General features: G+C 42.8%; 1 protein-coding gene across 3 annotated transcripts in view; it reads right to left on the bottom strand.

Moving 5' to 3' along the window:
* CTNND2 (catenin delta 2) overlaps positions 1–21885 on the bottom strand; it is an 826448-nt gene that overhangs the window by 183725 nt on the left and 620838 nt on the right. For all 3 annotated transcript variants that reach the window (XM_074329072.1, XM_074329071.1, XM_074329073.1), the window contains one exon: positions 19088–19301. In XM_074329072.1, coding sequence (XP_074185173.1) covers positions 19088–19301 — 214 coding nt within the window. The remainder of the gene's footprint in view (positions 1–19087; positions 19302–21885) is intronic.

Here is a 21885-nt window from a genome sequence, read left to right as displayed (position 1 = left end):
TTTAAAAGGAAAAAAAAAAAGATACTGCGAACAGTTAGAGGGGGAGACGCAATGCCAAGAGTAGCTATAGGCTGGAGTCCTTGAAAATTTCATGTCAGACAGACTTTCTGTGGCCCAATGATTTTTAAAGATGTAATCTGCATAGATATAGCTGTTTCCATAGCAACTCAAAGAGTGTTATATTACATCACAGCCCTAATGGAAGCTTTAGCTATGCTACCTACAGAGGGTGAGGGGACTCCCTGGAGCTAAAAGCACTTTTAATAAGACCCTGGTGTTTTGGGGGTTCATTAGCAAACTATAACGAGGTATTCCTTTCCTCACTGATTGTGTGGCTTATTTAATCAGGTTTAGGGCTTGCTTTTGGCAGAGTGCTCATCTTGGGATCACGTGATCATTTCTCTCTTTTCAATCCCGTTTTCATCAGGTTCAAGTTCAAAACTACTAGTCATGCTCACTGTGAAGTTTATACATGACAATGAAATTTCACATCTGTGTTTACACACTCCAACAACCAAGTTAGTAATTTGTAGAAAATTATTAAACTGACAAACTGCCTGAAAATTCTAAACAATCCATGGTCATCTCATAACCACAGCTGTCTGTTAAACACAAATTTTCTACTTCCTATTAATTTAACAATGCATTAGGAAGTCTCCTCAAAACGGCATTGAAGGTAAAGCAAATTAACACCATCCTGTGTATAAATGTCCTTAATGCAGGATGCATGTGATTTCGTATGTACCTGTGATTACGCCTATCAGAAGATGCCTCTAGGGCAAAAGCACAGAGGTAAGCATCTCCGTCCACTCTCTGTTTGGGAAAGGTACACCAACGCTGAGGCCCCGCTGCCAAAGCAAAGCAACTATCTTTAGTTTTCTTCTCTCTCTCTCTTTTAACTCTTTTTTTCATTGCTCTGAGCACGCTTAGAACCAATATAAAATTAAACGTCTGCTCCATCGAGACTATAAAACCACTTAAAAAGCCAATAAAGGACTAACACAAAGCAAAAACTCCTGCAGTTAACACCCAACACCTCTTTATATTAATAAAAAATGTTTTCCAACTGTTTGGAATCTGTATTTCTCAGCCTCAGATTTTGTGTATTACTACCACTGGCTAAATTTAGAGGGAAAGAATTTTGAATGGAGAATAATAAAAAGATGGAGGACAATGTTTTTTAATCTGAAAATATAATTCGGGACCAGTTGATTAGCTCAGCTGGTTAGAGTGTGATGCTCGTAACACAAGGGTTGCTGGTTCGATCCCCACATGGGCCTGTGTGCGCTGCACCCTCCACAGAGACACTGGAAACAACTACTTGACTTGGAGCTGATGGGTCCTGGAAAAACACACTTAAAATAAATAAAAGTATATATATATATATATATATATATATATATATATATATATATATATATATATATATATATATAAATAAATAAATACTTAAAATAAATAAAAGTATATATATATATATATATGAAAATAAATAAAAGTATATATATATATATATATATATATATATTCATATATATATATGAAAAACAACGTAAAATGTGAGGCATAGAAGTAGCCTTTTTACTACTGATACTTATGAATGTAAAATATGGTTAAATAGATGGTCATTAACTTAGAATGGGTTTAAGTCCTGATAAACCCCATCCTAAGTTGAAAATATTATAAGTTGAAAGTGCATGTAATACACCTAACCTACCAAACATCACAGCTCAGCCTAGTCTATCTTAAAAGTGCTCAGAACACAATATCCAACAAAACTCTGGCAATACAGTCCACTGTACAGCACCAGTGGCTTACCCTACTGATTGAGTGGCTGCCTGGAGCTGGGGCTCCCTACTGCTGCCCAGCTTCACAAGAGAGTACGGTACCACACATATCACCAGCTCGGGAAAAGATCAAATTCAAACTGTGAAGAACGGTCTCTACTGAATATGTATAGCTTTCATACCATCTTCAAGTCGAAAAATCGTAAGTTGAACACATTGTAAGTTGGGGACCACCTGTATCTGGAAACCAGTCTAGAGCACATGTCCATGTTTCCTTTTAATTATAACTGCAAACTTCTAATAAGTTTCAGAAACTATATTTGTGAACAGAGCAGGTATGCCACTTGCAAATGGAACGGAGATTCTGAATGAAAGTCCACTTTCTCAAAAAACATCTAACGTGCACGAAAGCCAAGTGAAATAAGGCAAGTGGCCTTTTGAGCTAATGTGTATCACTGTGTTACGTTCCAACGGTGTTTGTTGTGGGACAGCTGTACGTGAAGTGCTGAATACTTTTCTGCTCAAGTTTCCATGCTTTAAAAATTGCTATTGGAAAAAGTTTCTAAACTTTTAAGTTAGGCAGCATTTACACAGTAAATTAAGTCTTGCTCTATACTGTGAATTAAGAGAATATGCAAGTATTTTTCTCATCAAAGAGAAGAGTGCTGACCCTGGGAGTGAATCCAGCAATATTTGTGTGAAGCAAATCAAGTTACGTAGAGAACTATAAGCACAATCCTCATGATTCTCTCCTCCCAAAAGGCACTTGGGTTCTAGGCGGATCGTGTTTAGAAAAGGAAAATATGGATGGAGAGAGAAGAGCAGAGTTGTTTTAAGCAGGCAGTGTTAGGCTGTGATGCAAGAAGGTGGAAACAGCAGCTACAGAAAGGCCCTCCTTTGTGGGAAGTGTGTGTCCACGTGTGCACACGCTCAGACATGCGTACACAGGAACGACACAATGAAATTCATTCTTATTAAAGGAGCAGTGATTCTATGAGTATGTGTGGGGACTTTCCACCCACTACTTTCTTGACTCATGTTTTATTTTCTTGCTACCATTATCTGAAAGCCAAACTCATGCCCATCTTTAAAACCCATTGCAAACATTACTTTCTTCATTAAGTCTTTCTTGATCTCCTCGATCGAGAATTCCCTTTTGCCTTCTAAGTTCCTCTGGCTTTTTCTCAGTACTACATTGTAGGACAGTTATCCAGGTAAGGAGGAGCAGAGCTCGCCATCCCTTTGGGGATATCGACTATTTTAAGCTGGTTATTTTTAAGAAAGAAAAGACTCAGAGAGAAACTTTGACCTTCTCCTTAACTGCTAAAAGAATTTACACAGAGGACCTGATCCAGGGAGGGAGCTGTCATCACAGATAACTAGAGTCTAATATGACCTAGTGTGTGACAGACAGGGAGGAACCTAGCAAGACCCCTTTGAGCAAAGTCCCGTCTGCGTCCCTTTGTCAAAGATGGACAAGCAAACATTTATTTACCAAACATTTGCTTTTCCATCTCCATGTGAATTGTGTTCCTGCGCTTTGAAGGCCCAAATCAACCCCTCAACCCCTTCTCCTGAGCTCCAGATGACATATAAGCCTTAACTGCCCAATGCGTCCTCAGGTCTCATATTCTTATGGAACCCCGGCATGTACATCCATATTAAACTTGGTTATTTTCTCCTGTTAATGTCTCATGTTAACTTGATTATTAGCCCAGCCAGAAGAACTTGGAAAGATGGGAGGAAAATGAGTCTTTCCACTCCTACACAGGTGTACCCTCTCCCATACTTGATTGACGACTCCTTGGGGACAGAGCGCATGTCTACCTCAGTTTTATGTTTTATATTGTCCACTCCACCTTGCACATAGTCGTGCTTAGACACATATTGGAGAACATAGGAAAGAAGTGAAGGTGGACAGAAAAGCCAGCTGTAAGCACCGTGTCCTTGTTCCTCTGGGATTACAGGTCTCTATGATACAGGTTCCTGTGTTAAGAAATCATTTCAGAGATTCTTCCTGTGGGCATTGCCCTGGGAGGACACCCAGTTGTTGGCACACAGTTGCTGTGATGGCCAATATACTGTCAATCAGGATGGACAGCCCAGTGGACAAGCAAGTATTAGGTGACAACAGAGTAGCACACACGAAACAAAGCTGAAGCTCTTCCCCCGCCAGGTTGAACTTCATTCTCTATGCGACAACCAGGAAGGAAGTTTGTTTTGAACATTTCATCAGGAATAACAAATAAAAACATCTGTTGGAAAGGAAACCAGGTGTTGGGCAGGAGATGGAGACATTCTTTAATTCTCCCCTCTCCTCCAGCAGCCAGTGGGGATTTCCATGTTGTGTTCGTTAACACTAATGTAATTTTTGTGATAATTGTAGAGCAAATAGAGCAGACTATCAAATATAATTAGAGAAAAGTGTTTCTAATTAACTTGTAACTTGTGAGTCACACAGTAGAGCCACAAATCAGTTATGCATTGTCAGACCTAACAAGTAAAATGCACCATACGTTTCCATCAGGCAAATCAACAAAACAGAACAAAATGCTCTTGGTAATACTGCCCTCTGAACCTTTACAACATCTAGGTATGCGCTGAAACTTAGTTGTAGGTAAGCACAGGTGTGTTTCATGTCACTAGCACCAGTGACCAAGGAGAGGAAGAATGAGGGTGCCCTCACACAGTCAAGGGACATCCGATGACATTCATGCAGGAAGCTCGGATGGGTGCACAGAGGTTCAGATGAAACCCCCAGAGGTTTTGTAGGGAAGCAGAGGTCTGTGGTCGTTGCAAGCCCCACCCCAGTTGACAGCGCCATCATTACCAGTTGCTTACTGCTGGCTGCAAGTGAGGGGATTGTTATGGGCAATTTCTGCTACACTTGTTAAAAGTCAGTCCACTTTTTCTCTCTCACATGAGGAAGTACACTGGGATAAGAGGCAATCACAAATTAAATCTAATTTGCAAAAATTATCCATGTGCCACTTCTCCTTTTTTTAAAATAATTTAGCTACTATTTGCAACAAATTATGTTGGCATCTCTCAAAACACGTCCATGCCTCCTAACCAGCACCACTCGGCTTCTCATCGTGGTCATGTCATCCTGGAGAGAGAGGAGAGTGACGTTCCTCAAACCTGCATGATCATGAGAAATGCCCGAGGGTCTCGGTAAAAACGTGGACTCCCAGGCCATTTCCATAGAGCTGTGGGGCCCAGGACTCTGGATTTGATTGGGAGAATTGGGAAATCGTTGTGTAAAGTGGACAGGCTGTGGGAACAGGACTATGGAATGTACCACACAACAGGTGTGACACTGAGCACCCTCCTTTGATACTGGCCTCGGGGGACCACGGGGCATATTGAGGGCACCCAGCACAACGATGGGTAAGGGGTGGATGTTCAGCAATGGTGGTTAGTCCTTCTTGGGAAACAAGAATACCTTGGTTCTCAGGTTAGGCATGTTGGGGAGCAATATGAAAGTAAAAGACAGGAAATAATGTGACATATCAGCGCTAGAAACACTCGCTGGTGTCCTACTCTGTGGCACATGTAATAAAGATGGGTTACAAGACTCATAAACACAGTCAACAGGCCTGTATCTTACCGTAACATACACTAGCATAAACTACAACTCCTTTAAAAACACTTTATAGCAAATGTCTTGCTCACTGGAACACAGCTGCCACCCTCTTGGTTATTACGAAAAGAGTCATATCCTCGGGAAGAACGATCTGTGACTGGAAGGAGGCTGGCTTTCTGGACACAATGGGACAGAGTGGCATTATGACCCTTAGCACCATGAATGCGTAACCTCCAGACTTCACTTACGGGGGAGAGAAAGAAACTTCCATCGAAGTTAACACACCGTTATTGGGGTCTTTTCATTTCTTTGAGCTGAACTTTCTAATTTCCTTAGTCTGCTTCATTTTTTTGTCATTGCACTTGCCATTCCCTGAAATGACAGGTTTATTGTCTGTCTTGTCCACCATAACACACGCTCCATGATGCAAGGTCTCTGAGTTTTGAGCTTGAAACATTCCATAATGGTTCTGATAATGGATACTGAAATCACACCTAACATGTTGATATCGTTCACTTCTTTTTATATAAATCAACTGAAATCCAAGACCCCTCCCAACTGTGCCCTTTCTTTCTCCGTTCGGCCATCGGGCTTCCTGGAACACAGGCATCCCGTCCTGACCCTTAGGAAGGGTGCTGGACCCTCGGGGTGGGCTATTGCTAGAAGGAACCTGGGCCTTCACCCTGTACCCCAAGCACCTAAACCTCACTGTCACACAGTAGACACTCAACAAACATTTGTTTAATAAATGAATGAATTTGCTCCTCAGCCTACAGCGCTCCTTCAAGCTCTAGGACTAAGAGGTGAGCAAGAAGAATTTAATGGTGTGAATTTCCTAATTTGATTAGACTTGGTCTTGTTGGGAGGAAGTTAGGAATCAGAACCAGTGCTGAGGGTTGTAAGTTTTTGCCCTTTGCATTTGGATATATCTGGACTATCTGCTATAGAGAGAGAACCCTAAAATGGGTAAAATGACAGGAGATAAGAGCAGACAACTCTACACAGAATGTGCGAGATACAAAGCTGGTTAGGAGATGAGTTGGGAATAAGAAGCTGACCAAACACAAACACTTCTCTCTCCTCTCCTTCTGAGATCCATTAGAGTTAACAGCAGTGGGCTGATGGGCCTACTGTTTCCTTCCCGCAAATGGAGCACAATTAATGTAACACAGGCCTCGCCTATCCCCTCACTCATTCTTCCCCTGGGAGGGGTGGGATTTATCTAAGTAATCAGTGGGTACGCATGGCTTGGCTGAGCTCTGTCCTTGCTCTTCTTGGGAATGAGTGGCCCCAGGCAATTGGTCCCCCTGGTCGCTGTGGGAGGAAGGCTGTCCCTGACCCTATTGCCAGTGCATTGGTGGACAAGTCTGCCTATTTCTAGGCAAACTGGCCTCCAACCTGACCTCTACCAACAATGAGTTGCTAATGAGGCTTCCCTCTTTATTTTGTCCAAAACTTGGCTGTGGAAGAGAGGGTACACTAGAGGGTTCTATAAACAATGGCCGGAGGGCCAGCAACTTGCTTTTACGCATAAAGTTTAATTGAAATACAGGCACGCCCATTTGTTTATGTATCGTCGACTACTGCTTTCACCCAACGTAGGTAGAATTGAGTCGTAACAGAGACCTGTGTCCTTCAAGCTAAAGTAGTTACCATCTGACTCATTACAGAAAAATTTTGCCAATTCCTGGTCTGGAATCTGGAGGAATGTTAGAAAAGCATGTTGCTGCGAGAGCAATGCTTTCAGGTTGGAGAGCAAAGGAAAAGGAGAGGGAAGGCAGCTCTCCATTCCAGCAAATACTGCTATCACTACACACGCCAAAAAGCAGAGTGTCCAACTGAAGAAGTAGGTTCAACACATGTAAACTCAGCTGAGCCTTCCCGCAAATTGCGGGGGACCAGTAGAGAGAAATGAAGCACAGCAGCACATCCCATCAGAGCAGTCAGAAGAGATGACAGGAAGATGAGGATCTCAGGGCACTGGCACCACGAAGCAGACATGGTGACCAAAGGAGCACAGAGCAGGGGTGCTCCTGGATGCACGTGTTTCAGCGACCTCAGGAGAGAAGCTTCAGTTCAGGAATCTGCTGAGGTGATTCTGCAGCCTTTGGAGGGATGGTGACCTCATGAATCCATAGTACAAAGCAGAGGCATAGCTGCTGTGGCAGGATGGGTGGTTGTCTGTGTGGGGACAGAGCCCCAGAGAGCAGTTTCCAGGCTCTCGGCCTCACGTGGAAAGGTGCTGGCTCGGGTAGTAGATGGCTGTCGGCTGTGGCTAGTTGACTGTCAATTGTAGCCGGTTAGCCAATTGGCCACTGGGGAGGGGAGTCAGTCGGTTGGCAGAAAAGCGGACAGCAGGTCGCACGTCATGTGAACCCAGCCTCCAGTGAGACTGTAGTGGTATGACTCCCCTATCTATGGCTCCGTGGGTGTTCCTTTCTGGCCTCACCATATCCTGCATTCTTATGTGGGGAGCGGGAGCAGAGACCCCGCAGCCCACCTCACATGACAAATGGCGCAGCGAGCAGGGTATGGTGTCGGCTGAAACTCTCTGGAATGTACTGGAGCAGTTTACACATATAAAAGCTCAGTTTCGTAAGCAGGGTACGGTGCCGGCCAAAACCTACCAAAGCATAGTGGAGCGGTTTGTTCGTGTGAGAGCCCAGCTTCAGGAGGCCCATGAAGAGCAACACCAGGAACGGGAGGCGCGGTCTTCCTGGGAGACTCAAGCCTCCAGCTGGCACATCACCCTCTTGGCCATGGATGGCGTTGCCTTCCTTTTGTTGATCTGCTGCGGCCTTAGGCTCCGAGGGTTGTGGACATCTTCCGCGGAGGCCTCTACCCACTCAGACACCTGGCACAGTGAGCAAGATTCCGACCAGGTAGGAATGGCGTCTGATTCTGGGCAGGAGGATGTGTGGCCCCCACACAGTGTGTGGTGCCCAGTGGCCACTGTTCTCAGGAGTTGGACCCCCAAGGAGAGGTGGGAGGACATGGACGGCTCTCCGGCCAGTGTGGAGAGGGCCCTGCAGGCTCTGGCTGAGCGGTTGCAGGAGGAGGAGAAGACTACAGCCGGTCACGTGGGCTGGATGTTCCTCACGGCTTTGAGTCTCAACTGGAAAATGTGCCTAGTGAAAGCCCAGGTGCCGGACCAGGTGTCCCGGTTGGAGGCGCTGGAAGTTCAGTCCGCCTTTTAGAAGAGGGGCCCCACAGTGGAGACTCTGAGGCAGAGGAGGAGGAAGCGAGTGGAGACAATGTAGCGCCCAACCCTCAAGCCCGGCCAATCTTGAAGCAAAGGGTAAAACGTGAGCAACCTTTGGGCCCCGGGGGCATTGCTGCAGGCAACCCAGCTGTGACTGAGTTCACAACCTACACCTCTTACACTCCCACTGAGTTGCAGGAGCTGAGACCCCGCAGGCTGCCCTGCATGACAGTCTGTTAACAAGCCATAGTGAAAGACCTGTCATCATCACACACACCCTCCATGTGGCACTGTAGAACCAGAAACCCGACTGCCAAAGAGGAAATTAAAACCAAAGGTTTCAAATATGCAAGAAGGGAAGGAAGTCACCTCCAATGAGACCTGGTATAGGGGACAGGTCTGTGCTGTGGCAGTTTAGCTGTACTAGAACTACAACTCCCAGAATTCCATTCCCTGCTGGGTTCCTGGTTAAGGATGTCCTGGGAAAAATCTGCAGGCAACCAGGCAGGGGCCAGGGAAACAGCTGGCCGTGAGCTCTGAAGAACCGGACCTGGGACATCAGGGGTGTGGCAGCGTATGTGCACTTTCGCTGGTTGGCTGCTTCACCTCTGGGTGTGGGACAGCAGTGGGTGCAGCTCCGCCAGCTGCCACCTGTTCTCTTTCAGCTTCCCCAGGACCTGGGTCAGGCACATGCGGAGTGCTGTTGCAAAAGGCGCCAGCTTTTATGTGTCTCTCATGTGGCCAATATGCAGCCAATGAGGGGTAGAAGAAGGTGCCAGGCTGTCCTCATGGGGGCTCCCCCTGCTTCATAGCAGGCTTCTTTTCTTGATCTCTGCCTGCTGACCTACCTCACCTCCAGGCCCAGCACCAGACACAGAGGCAAACCTTCCTCAGACTTCTTCAGCAGCTCCCACTGTGGTGTCAGGTCTCATCCTGATAATAAATCCCCTTTTTCCCTATCGCTCATACTGCTCACACTTCTCAGGTCAAACCCCGGCTGATGCCTGCTGATGGGGTTGCCTCCACTGCCAGCATTGCAAGATGGCAGCAATGTTTACAATTTCACTTTCCCAAAGAGCAGACAATCGGCATGGATGGATTCATTTACCCTTCAACAGGTGAACGCGTAATACCAAAATTCACCTTTTGCTGGGAATTTTTCTCCTGCTTTAATTTAAGTTCACAGATTGTGGACTATGGAAGCCAGGCATCAAATTGATCTCAGCTCACTGGCTAAATCCAAGATCTCCATTTCCTCATCTTCCCTCCAATACTGTGGTTGGCAGAATAATGGTCCTCTATACCAGGTCTCATTGGAGGTGACTTCTTTCCCTTCCTGCATATTTGAAACCTTTGGTTTTAATTTCCTCCACATCCTAATCCCCTGAACCTGTGAATATGTTACCTTATAGGGCAAAAGGGACTTTGAAGATGTGATTAATTTAAGGATCTTGAGATGGGTAGATTATTCTGGAGATTCTCCTGGTTATCCAGGTGGGCCCAATCTAATCATATGGGTCCTTAAGTGCTGAGAACCATTCCTGGCAGCAGTCGGAGGGAAATACAACTATGGAAGACTTATCAGAGATGCAAGGCTGCTGGCTTTGAAGGCAGTGGAAGTGGGTACCAGTGAAGGAATGTGGACAGCCTGTAGAAGCTGAAAAAGGCAAGGATTGCCCCTAAAGCCTCCAGCATGGAGTACAGCTCCGTTCACATCTTAATTTTAGCTCAGTGAGACTTGTATTAGAATTCTAACCTCCACAAATGGAAGACACATTTGTATTGTTTGAAGCAGTTAAATTTGTGGAAATTTGTTGTAGCAGCAACAGGTAACCCATACAGCCTTCACTGAGTGGCTGCCACGGCCTCGGCTAGGACTGGTCTCTGGTACACACCTGTGTTTGGGAAAACTGCTCTTACGGCTTGGGATGGCTTCTTAAGATGATGGGCATGGGCCAGGGTTCACAACCTTGAACAGTGAGAGGAGTGGGAGTTGACAGTGAAATAATGCATCTTCTGAGGCTCTGAAAGTATGGCACCAATTTTAGTGAGGCAACCCCAGTTTTTGAAGAAATCAGGCCTCAAAGAAGTACAGAGAACCCTTCTGGCAGAGACTATGCAGAATAAAAAGTAGGGGAGGATGGCTTTTACACTTCAGTGAACTTAAGAATTGTGGACTTTGAACTTAAACACACAATGGCAAGAAATATTGATTTTCAGACTTTAATTCCTTTGCATTTTAATGTCTTTGGACTTCAACATGAAAGCGGATTTAAACTTTGATTTTTAATTTCTCCTTGGAAGTTTTATATTTGGTGGGGTTTACATTAAAATTCAAAGCATTTCTACATTGCTGGCATTTCATTACTGGTGTGTCTCTATTCATTTGTATCTTTATGATGCTGTTTAATTTTACTGCAGAACCTCTGATATGCTATGCTGGCCAACATGGCTGGACATTGTTTGAGATAAGAAATATATTTGGGATTTCATTTTACATCTTGGGAACACAGTGACCAAGGAGTTGATTTAAATCATGTGCTGTTCTGACCCATTTCAGCACCTCTTGCTTTGAGTTATAAAATGCCCACCAGGACTGCCAGGTCATCACCAAAATGCTCGATGAAAACGGAGGAAAGGCGATCTTTACAAAAAGCTTACTTAGCTCTTGCTTTGGAGAGATGAGCCAGGCCTCTGGATGATATTAATAAATAGGATAAGAGAAAAAAAAAAAAAAACAGGCTGGAAGATGTTAGTGGGGAAAAACGCTACCCCCTCGGTCCAATGTCTCCTTCCATGCAGGGTGTTTAATTAATGTTACACCCCAGACTTGTTTTGAAATAGTAAGCCTATTCTTGGCTAACAGACCTAAAGTAATGCCTTCAACCTGGCTTCTACCAGCAACACAGATAATATTTAGTAATATTTACACTTCGTCTCATCTCTCAAACTGTTCAGCACTCATGCAGGGAAGAAGATGTTCTTTATTAGGGACACAACAGAATAAAGAAGAAAATGGAAGGAGTAATTCAACAGATAAGAAATTTCATCACATTTCTGCAAGATGTAGAACAGATGGAGGTGAGTTGGCGGGTGAAGCTGTGGGGAAACCAGCACAGCACAGGCTATGCACAGAGGGGACCCCACTGTGATGACCCAGTTAGGTGGCTGACTGTCTTGGTGGAACCCCAGGAAAGACTCATGCTCAGAGAAGGCAGGCATATGGGAATAGAGATGAGAAGGGAGGCTACAAAAGGGTGACTGACGGAAGGAAACAGTCGCCTGCCCTCTCATTGTCTATTCCTATCTGGGTGGAGGGAACACCCAGCTGCCAGAGAATTACTGACCCCTCCCCTCCAGGCCAAGCAAATAAACAAAACAAACAACTCAGAAGAATATTCTCCAAAGAAGTTGATTGCACTGGGGGAGAACTACTAAAATGTTACTGTGGATATCTGAGCCTTAGAGCAAAGCCCTCCTCAATGGACTGCCCACCACACAGCTCACTCCTACTTGCTCCCCTGATGTCAAGCTCACAGCTAACCAGTGTCATCAATGTGCACAGAGCTCAGACAGATGCTCTACTTCTGTCTTAAAGGTGAGCAGAGAACTGAGGATCTCTACACATTTAAAGTAAATCTGCAAAATCAATGAGAAAGACTCCTATAAATAAATAGAAAAAGAATGACAATAGCGAAAAGTGAGATGATTCATGATAAAGAGAAAAAAACAACCCTTAGTTCTAAAAAATATCCTTAGAGAAATTCAAGAATAGTTTATATTCAATAAATAAGAATAGAGGTTATTAAAAAGAACACAGAATTCTTAGAATTAAAATCATAATAATAATATTTTCTTCGATCCATGCCCCTAAAAATGCCTCATGGATAGGTTGAAGAAAATGTTGGATATTGGAAAAATCTCTCTAAATGTATGATAAAAAAGCAAATGGGTTCAAATTATATATGAAAATATGAGAGAAAAAAATCCAAGAGATTCAAAATCTGACTGATAATAATTCCAGAAAGAGGACAGAGAAAAATGAATACATTTTAAACAAAATAAGATAATTTTCTGACAACAAAGGTCATGATTCTTTAAATTGGAAGTGTCCAATGCCAAAACATTTTTTAAAAAAGGCACAGACAGACCTACCTATCTCATCACAGGCTTTATAGTATAAAGGATAAAGTTCGATTATAGAAAACAGTCATCAGAACAATAATTTTCTATTCATCCATAGCCAGTAATTATCAAACATGTATGAAGATTTAACATGGACATTTTCAGAATTTTATCTTCTAAGCATCTGTTTCTTTTTTAGGAACTTATATAAGACTAAAGCAAGAAAGAGGAGGGCATTGAATCTAGGTGACAGAAGCTCCAAACCAGAAGAGCTGTTTAGCAGGTATTGAGAGCCATCATTCAAATGTACCCCAAAGAGAGAGGATTCTGATAGTGAGATTTGGAAAACCATGGAATTAATGATGATTGAAATCATGGATAAAGTTGAGTTGGTTACATTGTAGCTGATGGAGGATCCATTCAGATACGATGCTAAAAATGTACCCCTTGGACAAGAACCACCGCATTGGACCCATGGGGGTGTGACTGTAGGTACCACATGGATCTGCTCCTCCATCATAATGTGAAGGCTGGTCTCTGGCTTTCAACTTCCTTTTTTTAAAAAATGGATCTATTTTTTGTTCTCAGTTTCAGGTGTACAAAAACAACATAATGACTAGACGTTTACACCCCTCACAAAGTGATAACCCCAACAAGTCTGCTACTCCCCTGACATCTTACATAGCTATTACCAAACCATTGACTATGTTCCCTAAGCTGTACTCTATATCCCGTGACCATATATATATATATATTTATTTAATTATAGTTGACATTCAACACTATTTTTTATTAGTTTCGGGTGCACAGCACAGGCATCCATACAAGCCATGAAGTGATTCCCCCACGTCCAGCACCACCTGACACAGGTTTACAGCATTACTGACTATATTCCCGCACTACACTTCACGTCCCGGTGACTATCCTGTAACCACCAATTTGTGCCTTCTAATCCTTCCACCTTTCTCACCCATCCCTCAACCTCCCATCCAGCTAGCGGCCGTCAGTCTGCTTTCTGCACATGAAGTCAACCCTGAGAGTGTCAAAGTCAAGTATGATGACACAGGCTGTGAATGAGAAAGGTGAAGACACAGGAGCCCTAAAATATCCTTATCTTACGAAAGGGGTGATAAGACTTAATGTCTGTGTTAGATGGGAGACACAGAGGCTTAACTTTAAAGTTACTGATTAAATTTGCAGATGGACCGATGATAATGAACCCACCATTTTGGTAAGAAGGAGAAGAGACCGGAGTGATGAAAAGGAGAAAACCCTCCTCCATCATAACGGCAAGTCAGTATGAAAAGCTTATGATAACTAATTTAGAGTAAAATAAGCATATTATTTAAAGACATGGAATAACCATGAGAAAACGAAAATAAAAATACACAACAGAAGTTAAAGCTGAATGTCTCTGGGGAATCTGGAAGGACAGATGAGGCAAGAGACTGTTGTTTATAAGCACTTTTATACTACTTTGTTTTTGACCATGTATAGCTATTACTTTGATTGAAAAAATTAAGAGACAATACTTTAAATTATCATCCTTGCTGCTTCCAATCCTTCACAAGTAGTTGCTTTAAGAAGATGCATCAAGAAATCAGGTCAATAGGGTCCTATTTATTTTAAACACAGCAACACTATTAAAACCCTCCTGCGTCCATCTTTATTAGCATTGCTTTCTTTCCCTGACCAACAAATGTGTTTGCTCACCTCTGGGAAAAGGTGAACGCCAGTCTGGATTGGGGTCTGTATTAGTTTCCTGGGGCTGTTACAACGAAGGACCCCAGACTGAGTGATGTAAACAACAGAAACTCAGACACTTATTGTCTCATGCTTCTGGAGGCTAGAAGTCCAAGATCACGGTGTCACCAGGGTTGGATCCTTCCAAGAGCTGGGAGGAGAACCTGTTCCATGCCTCTCTTGAGCTTCTGATAGTTTGCTGGGTCTCTGAGATGCCTTCCTTGCCTTGTAGGACATCACCTTGACCTCTGCCTTCATCTTCACATGGTGTCCCCCGGTGTGCATCTGTGTTCAAATCTCCCCCGTCCATAAGGACACCAGCCTTATCTGATTAAGGGTCCACCCTACCCTAATATCCTAACTTAACTAATTATATATGAGTCACATTTTGAGGGACTACGGGTTAGGACCTCAACATCTGGATTCTGGGGGGCATAGTTCAACTTACAACAGAGCCCTTTGGAGACGAGGCATTAAATCAACTGACCTAATATTTCTAAGTAAAATAGTGAAACTGGGGCCTATCTTCTTAATTAAAAGAAAAGACTCTTTGGGTCTGTGAAGTTTAAGGTCAAAGAATATACTGCTCTTGGAGAAGTAGAACTCTTACAGTTGCTTTCAACTGAAATAAAACTTACTAAGTTTTATAGTTCAATAAAACCTGTTTTATTACAATGTATAAAGCATTCTGAAATCTTTAGTTGAGAATTTCAAAATTTAGGTTGATTATTTCCATATTTACAGAGAGAAAAACTATATTAGTCAAGCCCAAAGGACATGCAGCATTTCTAATCAAAGTTTATTTGCTTTGCAGCATTTCAAATAATGGCTAACAATATAATGGCTTTAACTGGATTTAAATAAAATTCTGATCATCGTCTCACAGTAATTATTGCATAGGAAGAAAATTATTTATTTCAAGGCCTAATGGGCAGTGGCAAAATATATTCTGCTGTGAACAGATACTGCACTGCAAACAGGCAGCTGTGATTTTAAGCATGCATGTTTGTTGAATAAATGCATGTAAATACCTCAAATTTTAACATTTTATAATTGTTTGCCAAGGAATACACAGTAAATAATTTAAAGCTCTGCAAGATCATTTCTTTCTTTTAGTCTTTTATTGCTTACAAGTTGGTACTCTACATCCTTTTGGGTATATAACTTACGTCTAATCTCAAGTAAAAATACAAACACATGTTGTATTTTTAAAAAAATAACTAAAATGGTTCCTTTGAGTATTTGTTTACAAACTATCCTCATTTGTAAATATCTACAGAGGAATTCAAAGGGTATAATGCCCTATAATTTTTTTCAACACACACGTGTGTTCATGCATTTGCTAAGAAGCAGGAAGGAGAAAGTAGCAGAAAAACCCAGGTACGAGGGTGGCTCCTCTAATGTCCTGAGTTGTTATTCCTTGCTGAACTCTGTATAAGTTCCATTGAAGAGTTAGAAGGGAAGTAAAAGCTGTATTTGTTACTTTGAAGTCATTGTTTTATTTAATTCATGCATGAATATCTAACCCATTTCTAAAGATGTCTTGAGGAGGGGCCTTGTGACAACAGAAGTGAAGTGAGCCTTTTTACTTTTACTCTGTTCCACCCTCCAGAGCCATCCACTCCCTTGCTGCTCATCTAGTTAAGTTTCCAAAACGTGGACACGTTTGTCAGGGATATCCCTGTTAATAGTTAGCTGCCAGGAATGCATGAGTGCCACAGCTCAGAGCAGGAACCCGGCCAATCACAGCGGGTGCTGGTGTGGTCGAACAAATGCCAAGCCTGCACAAGCAGATGTCGAAGGCTTAGAACACACCTGGCCCCCTAGAAATTCAAAAACACCTAAGAAATAACAACTGAGGAATGAACTTAGAATGTGGCTGTACACAGAAAGGCTTACTGTAGTAAAAAGAGTTCATCAGACTTGGGCAGAGACAAGAGTCTCCGAGGAGGAGTGGAAAGATAACAACGGATAAAAGAAACGGAGGGTTTGATGACCTTGAGGTTAAATTAGATTACTTGTACTTACATAGTGGATTCCCAAAGCTCTGTAGGAGCCCTAAGATTCCAAACGTTCATAGGTCACTTTGGCAGATGACCATGGGCTGGTGCTGAAGGTGAACAAGACTCTCTAAGGCTCTTTGAGGGGAATACACTTGCTGCATTTTACTTTTGCATCAGGCAGTGGTGTCAGCTCGGGCTAGATCTGCATCACTGAAGCGATGTCTAAACAGAAGGCAGCAGAGCCCTGCGGATTGTCAGGCGCCCTCAGATTTCTGCCAGCACGGATATTTAGAAGGCTTTGTTACTCTGGACTGGGAATGTTCTCGTAGATGCTCACTTCCGACTTCCTTTACTAGAGTGGTAGCTGGACCTACGGGCTTGTTGTTTTTCAATAGTATCCATCATGGCGACTCCAGAAACCATGAGCTTCAGCCCATCAAAACCGTATTACAACATGTTTTTCTTTGAAACAGGTGAAATTTGTGCCTGAAGTTCAGCCAAGCACAGTAAGACTCCATCTCTGGAAAGGCAGAAAACATGCTGAAGTAGCGCCCATTGTCACTCTGAATAGATTTGCCTGCAATGGCTTGGGTGGCATTATGGCAGAAGACAGCACAGCTTCTAAGAGAGGAAGAGGACAGAGTCTCGGCCACCAGCACATGCTGATGAAGAAACAGAGGGTCGGGACATGACAATGGCTACAAACCTTCATTCTTCTCCAAAGGAGCCAAATAAGAGTCATACGTACTCTCTAAGTACTAGCATCAAAGTTTCCCCAGGAAAGAAAGCTCCTGATATTCAGAAGTGACATTCTGCCTCGGATGTTTCCAAAGGAGGCTCACACAGAGATTTCTGATGTCACCCAGCTGCACAGAATGGGTGACACCCAGCCTCTGTCAGAAGCGGCACCAAGTGATAGAGTAACCATCAGTTCCTCGACAGTGGCTTCAAATATCGGAAGCCACCAGGCCTGCTGCAGCAGGTAGTGTCATGGGACAGGGGCAGTGCCGTCATCTCTTTTCTGGTTTCAAGCTATCAATCATCTCAACCCTTTGCATGTGATAAGATGCAATGGAGCTCTGTGCTTCCAGGCAAAGGTTTTTTGTGTTGGAGCAAATCCCAATTTTAGTAAAATCCAATTCTTTCCAGATCATGAAATGAATGCAGAGGTAAACAGCAGAAGGTGTTCCTTTATTTCTGTTGGCCTCATGCATCCATTGGCAAGGTCTTAATGCACAGAAGGCCCACGAGGTTTGTTTTAGATCACACACTGTAGAAATGCCTTTCTCTTGCAGGCATTTCCAATTGAAACACAATCTATGAAAATAAGGATGGGTGTTCATAACCATAAAGGCAGGGTATATTTTCAGTTATTGAATTCACCCCCAAATTATCCTACACATTATAATATGTGCAGAATAATAGTTTTATCTTCCCTGACCCAGGTAACTCTATGTTATTTTAGTGTAAAACATTAATCGAACAACACTGTAACCCTTCACGATGATTGTTTTCCACAAGGACAATTAAAAAACACACACACAATGGGATCTAGTTCTAATTCAGCTAAGAGTGTGACGGAGACATGACAATAACCTTAAAGGGTGTGAACTGATGCTGGGAATCTCGACCCATGATTGAACAAATATTTATGACTCCAGCTTGAGTAATTTATATCCTTAAACAAACAAACTCACAGAGACGCCACTAGCATAGCTACAAGGAAATGTCAGAGTCAAGTCAGGAGGTCAGTGCAATCCTGGGTAATTAAAAGATCATTTTTTGAGATTCAATCTTGCAATCCGCTTGCCAAATACTTGCTTGAATGGGGTGCTGTGATGAACTCTAAATATCACCTAGAACAGCAACGTGTATAATCAAGAAGACTAATCTGAAATCCCACACTGAGGCCACCAACTTTGTTAGCAGTCCAACCAGTAACACCACACATTGAAAAAGTGGGGGGCGAGAGAGAATGGCTCATGTTCACTGTGCCAATGTGTGTTCTAAGAAAGATGCGTGTCAAATGCTTTACGTGCTGTCATTCACTCATCCTTACGGCCTGTGAGGGGTTATTCATCATCATCTCCATTTAAAAAACTCACAAGCTCTGTGCTCGTGGAAAGGCTTTCTCTCATGTTCCCTTTTGGAAAGTTCCTTAGTACATGATACCATTACGTAATACCAACACCATAAATGTTTCATTCGAGAAATTGACTGTTCAGAAAGATAAGCTGTCTGTTGTTAACCACAGTATAACCCAGAATATACACTTTATCGACAGTAACTCAGATAACTTGTCCTTCGATCAGTGATTGTTAACGCCATTCTAACGACGGCCCATGGGTGCTGTAGGGTGCTCAAGTCCTCCTAAATCAAATGACCAAGACCGCAATGCCGTCGTAGGATTTCAGTGAGGGTTATGTTGATTGGATTCTAATGATTTAATTTGTTCAATCCATGTGTGTTACACTCGATATGCTCTTGTTTTGTCATTTGCAACCCCCCGCACCCCGAATTGCCTGGCTTATTGGCCCTCTGAGAGGACTGGACCATCACACTTAGTTAGCACACCTGCTACCATGCCAGAAAGTGGACGGGGATCTTGGGTGTCAGTCATGCTGTTAATAAGGGCTCTAACCTGTGACCAGCTCCCGGATCTCCAGGTCGGTGGTTTTGCGGAGCAACCTCACCAGCGCTGGGATGCCGCCACAGTTTTTCAGGGCGATTTTGTTGTCGTCATTGGCCTTCCCATACACCAAGTTTCTCAACGCCCCACAGGCACTACGGTGGACTTCGGTCATCCGATGGTCCAGCAGGTCCACCAGGAGCTGGATGCCGCCTTGTCTCCTTATCTGAAAGAGCAAAGGACACGCCCTGTGCCTTAAAGAGGAAGCTTTCACTACTTACACCAAAACAGGGTTTCTCACATGAAGCAGCTGCTACAATTAACTGCACCGAACTGCATTAAGGCATAGGCAGGGAAAAAGCACATGGGTGTTCGCCTTGAGATTTTGTTAGCTTTACGGCTTTTCCTATCTCACTGATAAAAACCCAAATGCATTTCCTTTTAAGCTACGGAATTTTGGAGAGGTGCTGTTAACTTCCTAAGGAGTGTCTCAGACATTTCTCTCTATAAAAGTATGCCACACACTCATGGCAGGAAGCAGCTGGAAAGGCAAAAGAATGCTTTTCAGTCCTAAGACTTATTCAGTTTAACAACAAAATCACATTAAATTTCAGTGTTTATTTTACTCAAAGAAAATTTTGGTTTTTCGGTAAGTGAATGAAAAAAACCAAAAACACCTTGCAATATGTTTCTACATGTGTGCTCTTCCTGTCACCCTTTACTTTCTAGATCAACTCCACACAGACATCATTTCATGGAATTTTCACCAGTAAAGCTGTATTTGAATATTTCTGCATTTATATGGAAAAATAACACGATTCTGTCAGTAATATTCTTTTTTTTTTTTTTTTTTTTTTAACTTCAACATCCCTCAGGGATTGAGGAATTATAATTTGGCATGAAAGAATATAATTTGGCACCATCCCTACTTAATTTTCTTATTAAAGAAAACTCATTCATCCCACAGGTGTGCCTGGGCACATGGCTAAGTCCCCTAAATCTTTCAAACATGCTCATACGCCACTTGCTCGATGAGGCTGCTCCAAACACACTATTTAAAAGTGCAACCTGAACCACACCACATCCCCAATCCAGCGCTCTTGTTTTACCTTCACCTGCGATAGAATTCCTCATAGCCCTTGTCGTGGTCTAACTTTATTACGTTTACTGCTATCGTCTGTCTTTCTGCTAGAATGCATGTTCTTGGAGGACAAGTCTCTTTGTTTTATTCACTGATAGACTCCGATCCCCATACTAAGTGCAAAGCTGGGCATGGAGTTCAATGAGCATTTGCTGAGTGAATGGGGAGGGAAGGTGTGTTACTTGTTACAGTACTGTTCCTCAGAGTAGCGAACGTTCACTTTTCAAAACTGAGTAATAGCCTTCTTTAAAAAGAATAAAAGAACTTGTGAGCAGCTAAGACTATCTCTGGGGGTGCAGGGAAGGGCTACAGCAGCTTTCCCCAACCAGTTTACAAATAAAATACGGGCATGCGTCATTCATAGAAGGTGGGCCATGTCACGATTCAGAATACACCTGGAGAAATTAGTTTCATTCAATGACAAAATGAAAACAGAAAAAGCTGAAATCCTCAGAGAACTCATGGACTTTAAGTCCCTAATTTGGAAAATGTGAAATGTGGTGTTTCCCATAGTTTCCCTCCTGTGGGCACAGGATCCCAGAAGGACACTGGTGGGACACGAGGTTAAGCGTATTACCTTCCCCCAGGTACCTGAGTAGCCTGCAGTGGGGAGAGTGCCTGGGGAAGGCAGCTGAAGGGATTACTGGGTCAATTTGAAAAAGCCAGAAAGGACCAGAAACAACTGTTTCCCAACTTACAATTTTACCTAGGACCTGCTTGGCACCTACTCAAGAAAGATGACGTGTGTACCACTACATACATGTGTCTCATACACACATCTGGGTCCTAACCACATTATTATAATACTTCAGAAGGGATATTCCACCTGTATGAACAGGTTAAACAATGAAGATAATTTTCTCTATGTGTGTGTATTTGCATGTGTGTACTTTAAAACTCTCTGGCTTTAATTATTTTAATAATGATGAAACCATTAGGAAAGAAGAAAGCCATTACATTTAACCAATTGGTTATATAGTAAAAGCAGATGGTATAGTAAATCTATCTATTTCATCTATATACCTATATATATTACCTATACTGTATATTATAGTGAGTATTCCGAACTTATGATAATATATTTCCCATTCCTACAACTTAATGAATTATGCTATTAAAGGATTATTTCAAAGCACCGAAAGAGAAAATGAATTCCAAACAAATGCAATATCAATTCTTAGTGGTATAACGAGAACACAATGCTTTCAGTGTGACTCTAAGAAATGCCATCTATCCACGTTTATAATAAAATCTTAAGTTCTATTTCAATCTATTTAGAGAAACACAAATAAGATTTGAAACTTTTTCTTCCGCTCTTATTTTTTGGAGTCACTGGATCACCAGTATTAAAAACTTCTGTTTTCTGGGGATTGAATTTCTTCTAGGAATGTGACAATCCCACTTCAGTCTTCTGAAGCCAAACGTTCATCGGAGCTGATATTTAAACATCTGCAGATGTGAAATGTGACTGTCGGGTCTTAGGTTCTTCCTCCCCCTCCTACCACCTCGCCTCTCCCAACAGGACCAGAGGGCAGCTGTGAGGGGGGCCTGCAATTCTATTGCAGGGTCTTTACAATTGCAGGGCTTCTGTTCTGGGTGGATGTGAAGGGGTCCGAATGCAGTCTTCTTCTCTCCCCCTCCACTTTTCTTCAGGATCCTCCTTCCCTTC

Source organism: Rhinolophus sinicus, linkage group LG03 (assembly GCF_036562045.2).
Source record: "Rhinolophus sinicus isolate RSC01 linkage group LG03, ASM3656204v1, whole genome shotgun sequence".
Taxonomy (NCBI): domain Eukaryota; kingdom Metazoa; phylum Chordata; class Mammalia; order Chiroptera; family Rhinolophidae; genus Rhinolophus; species Rhinolophus sinicus.
The sequence above is the reverse complement of the archived record's forward strand: the minus strand, read 5'-3'. Positions and strand labels throughout refer to the sequence as shown.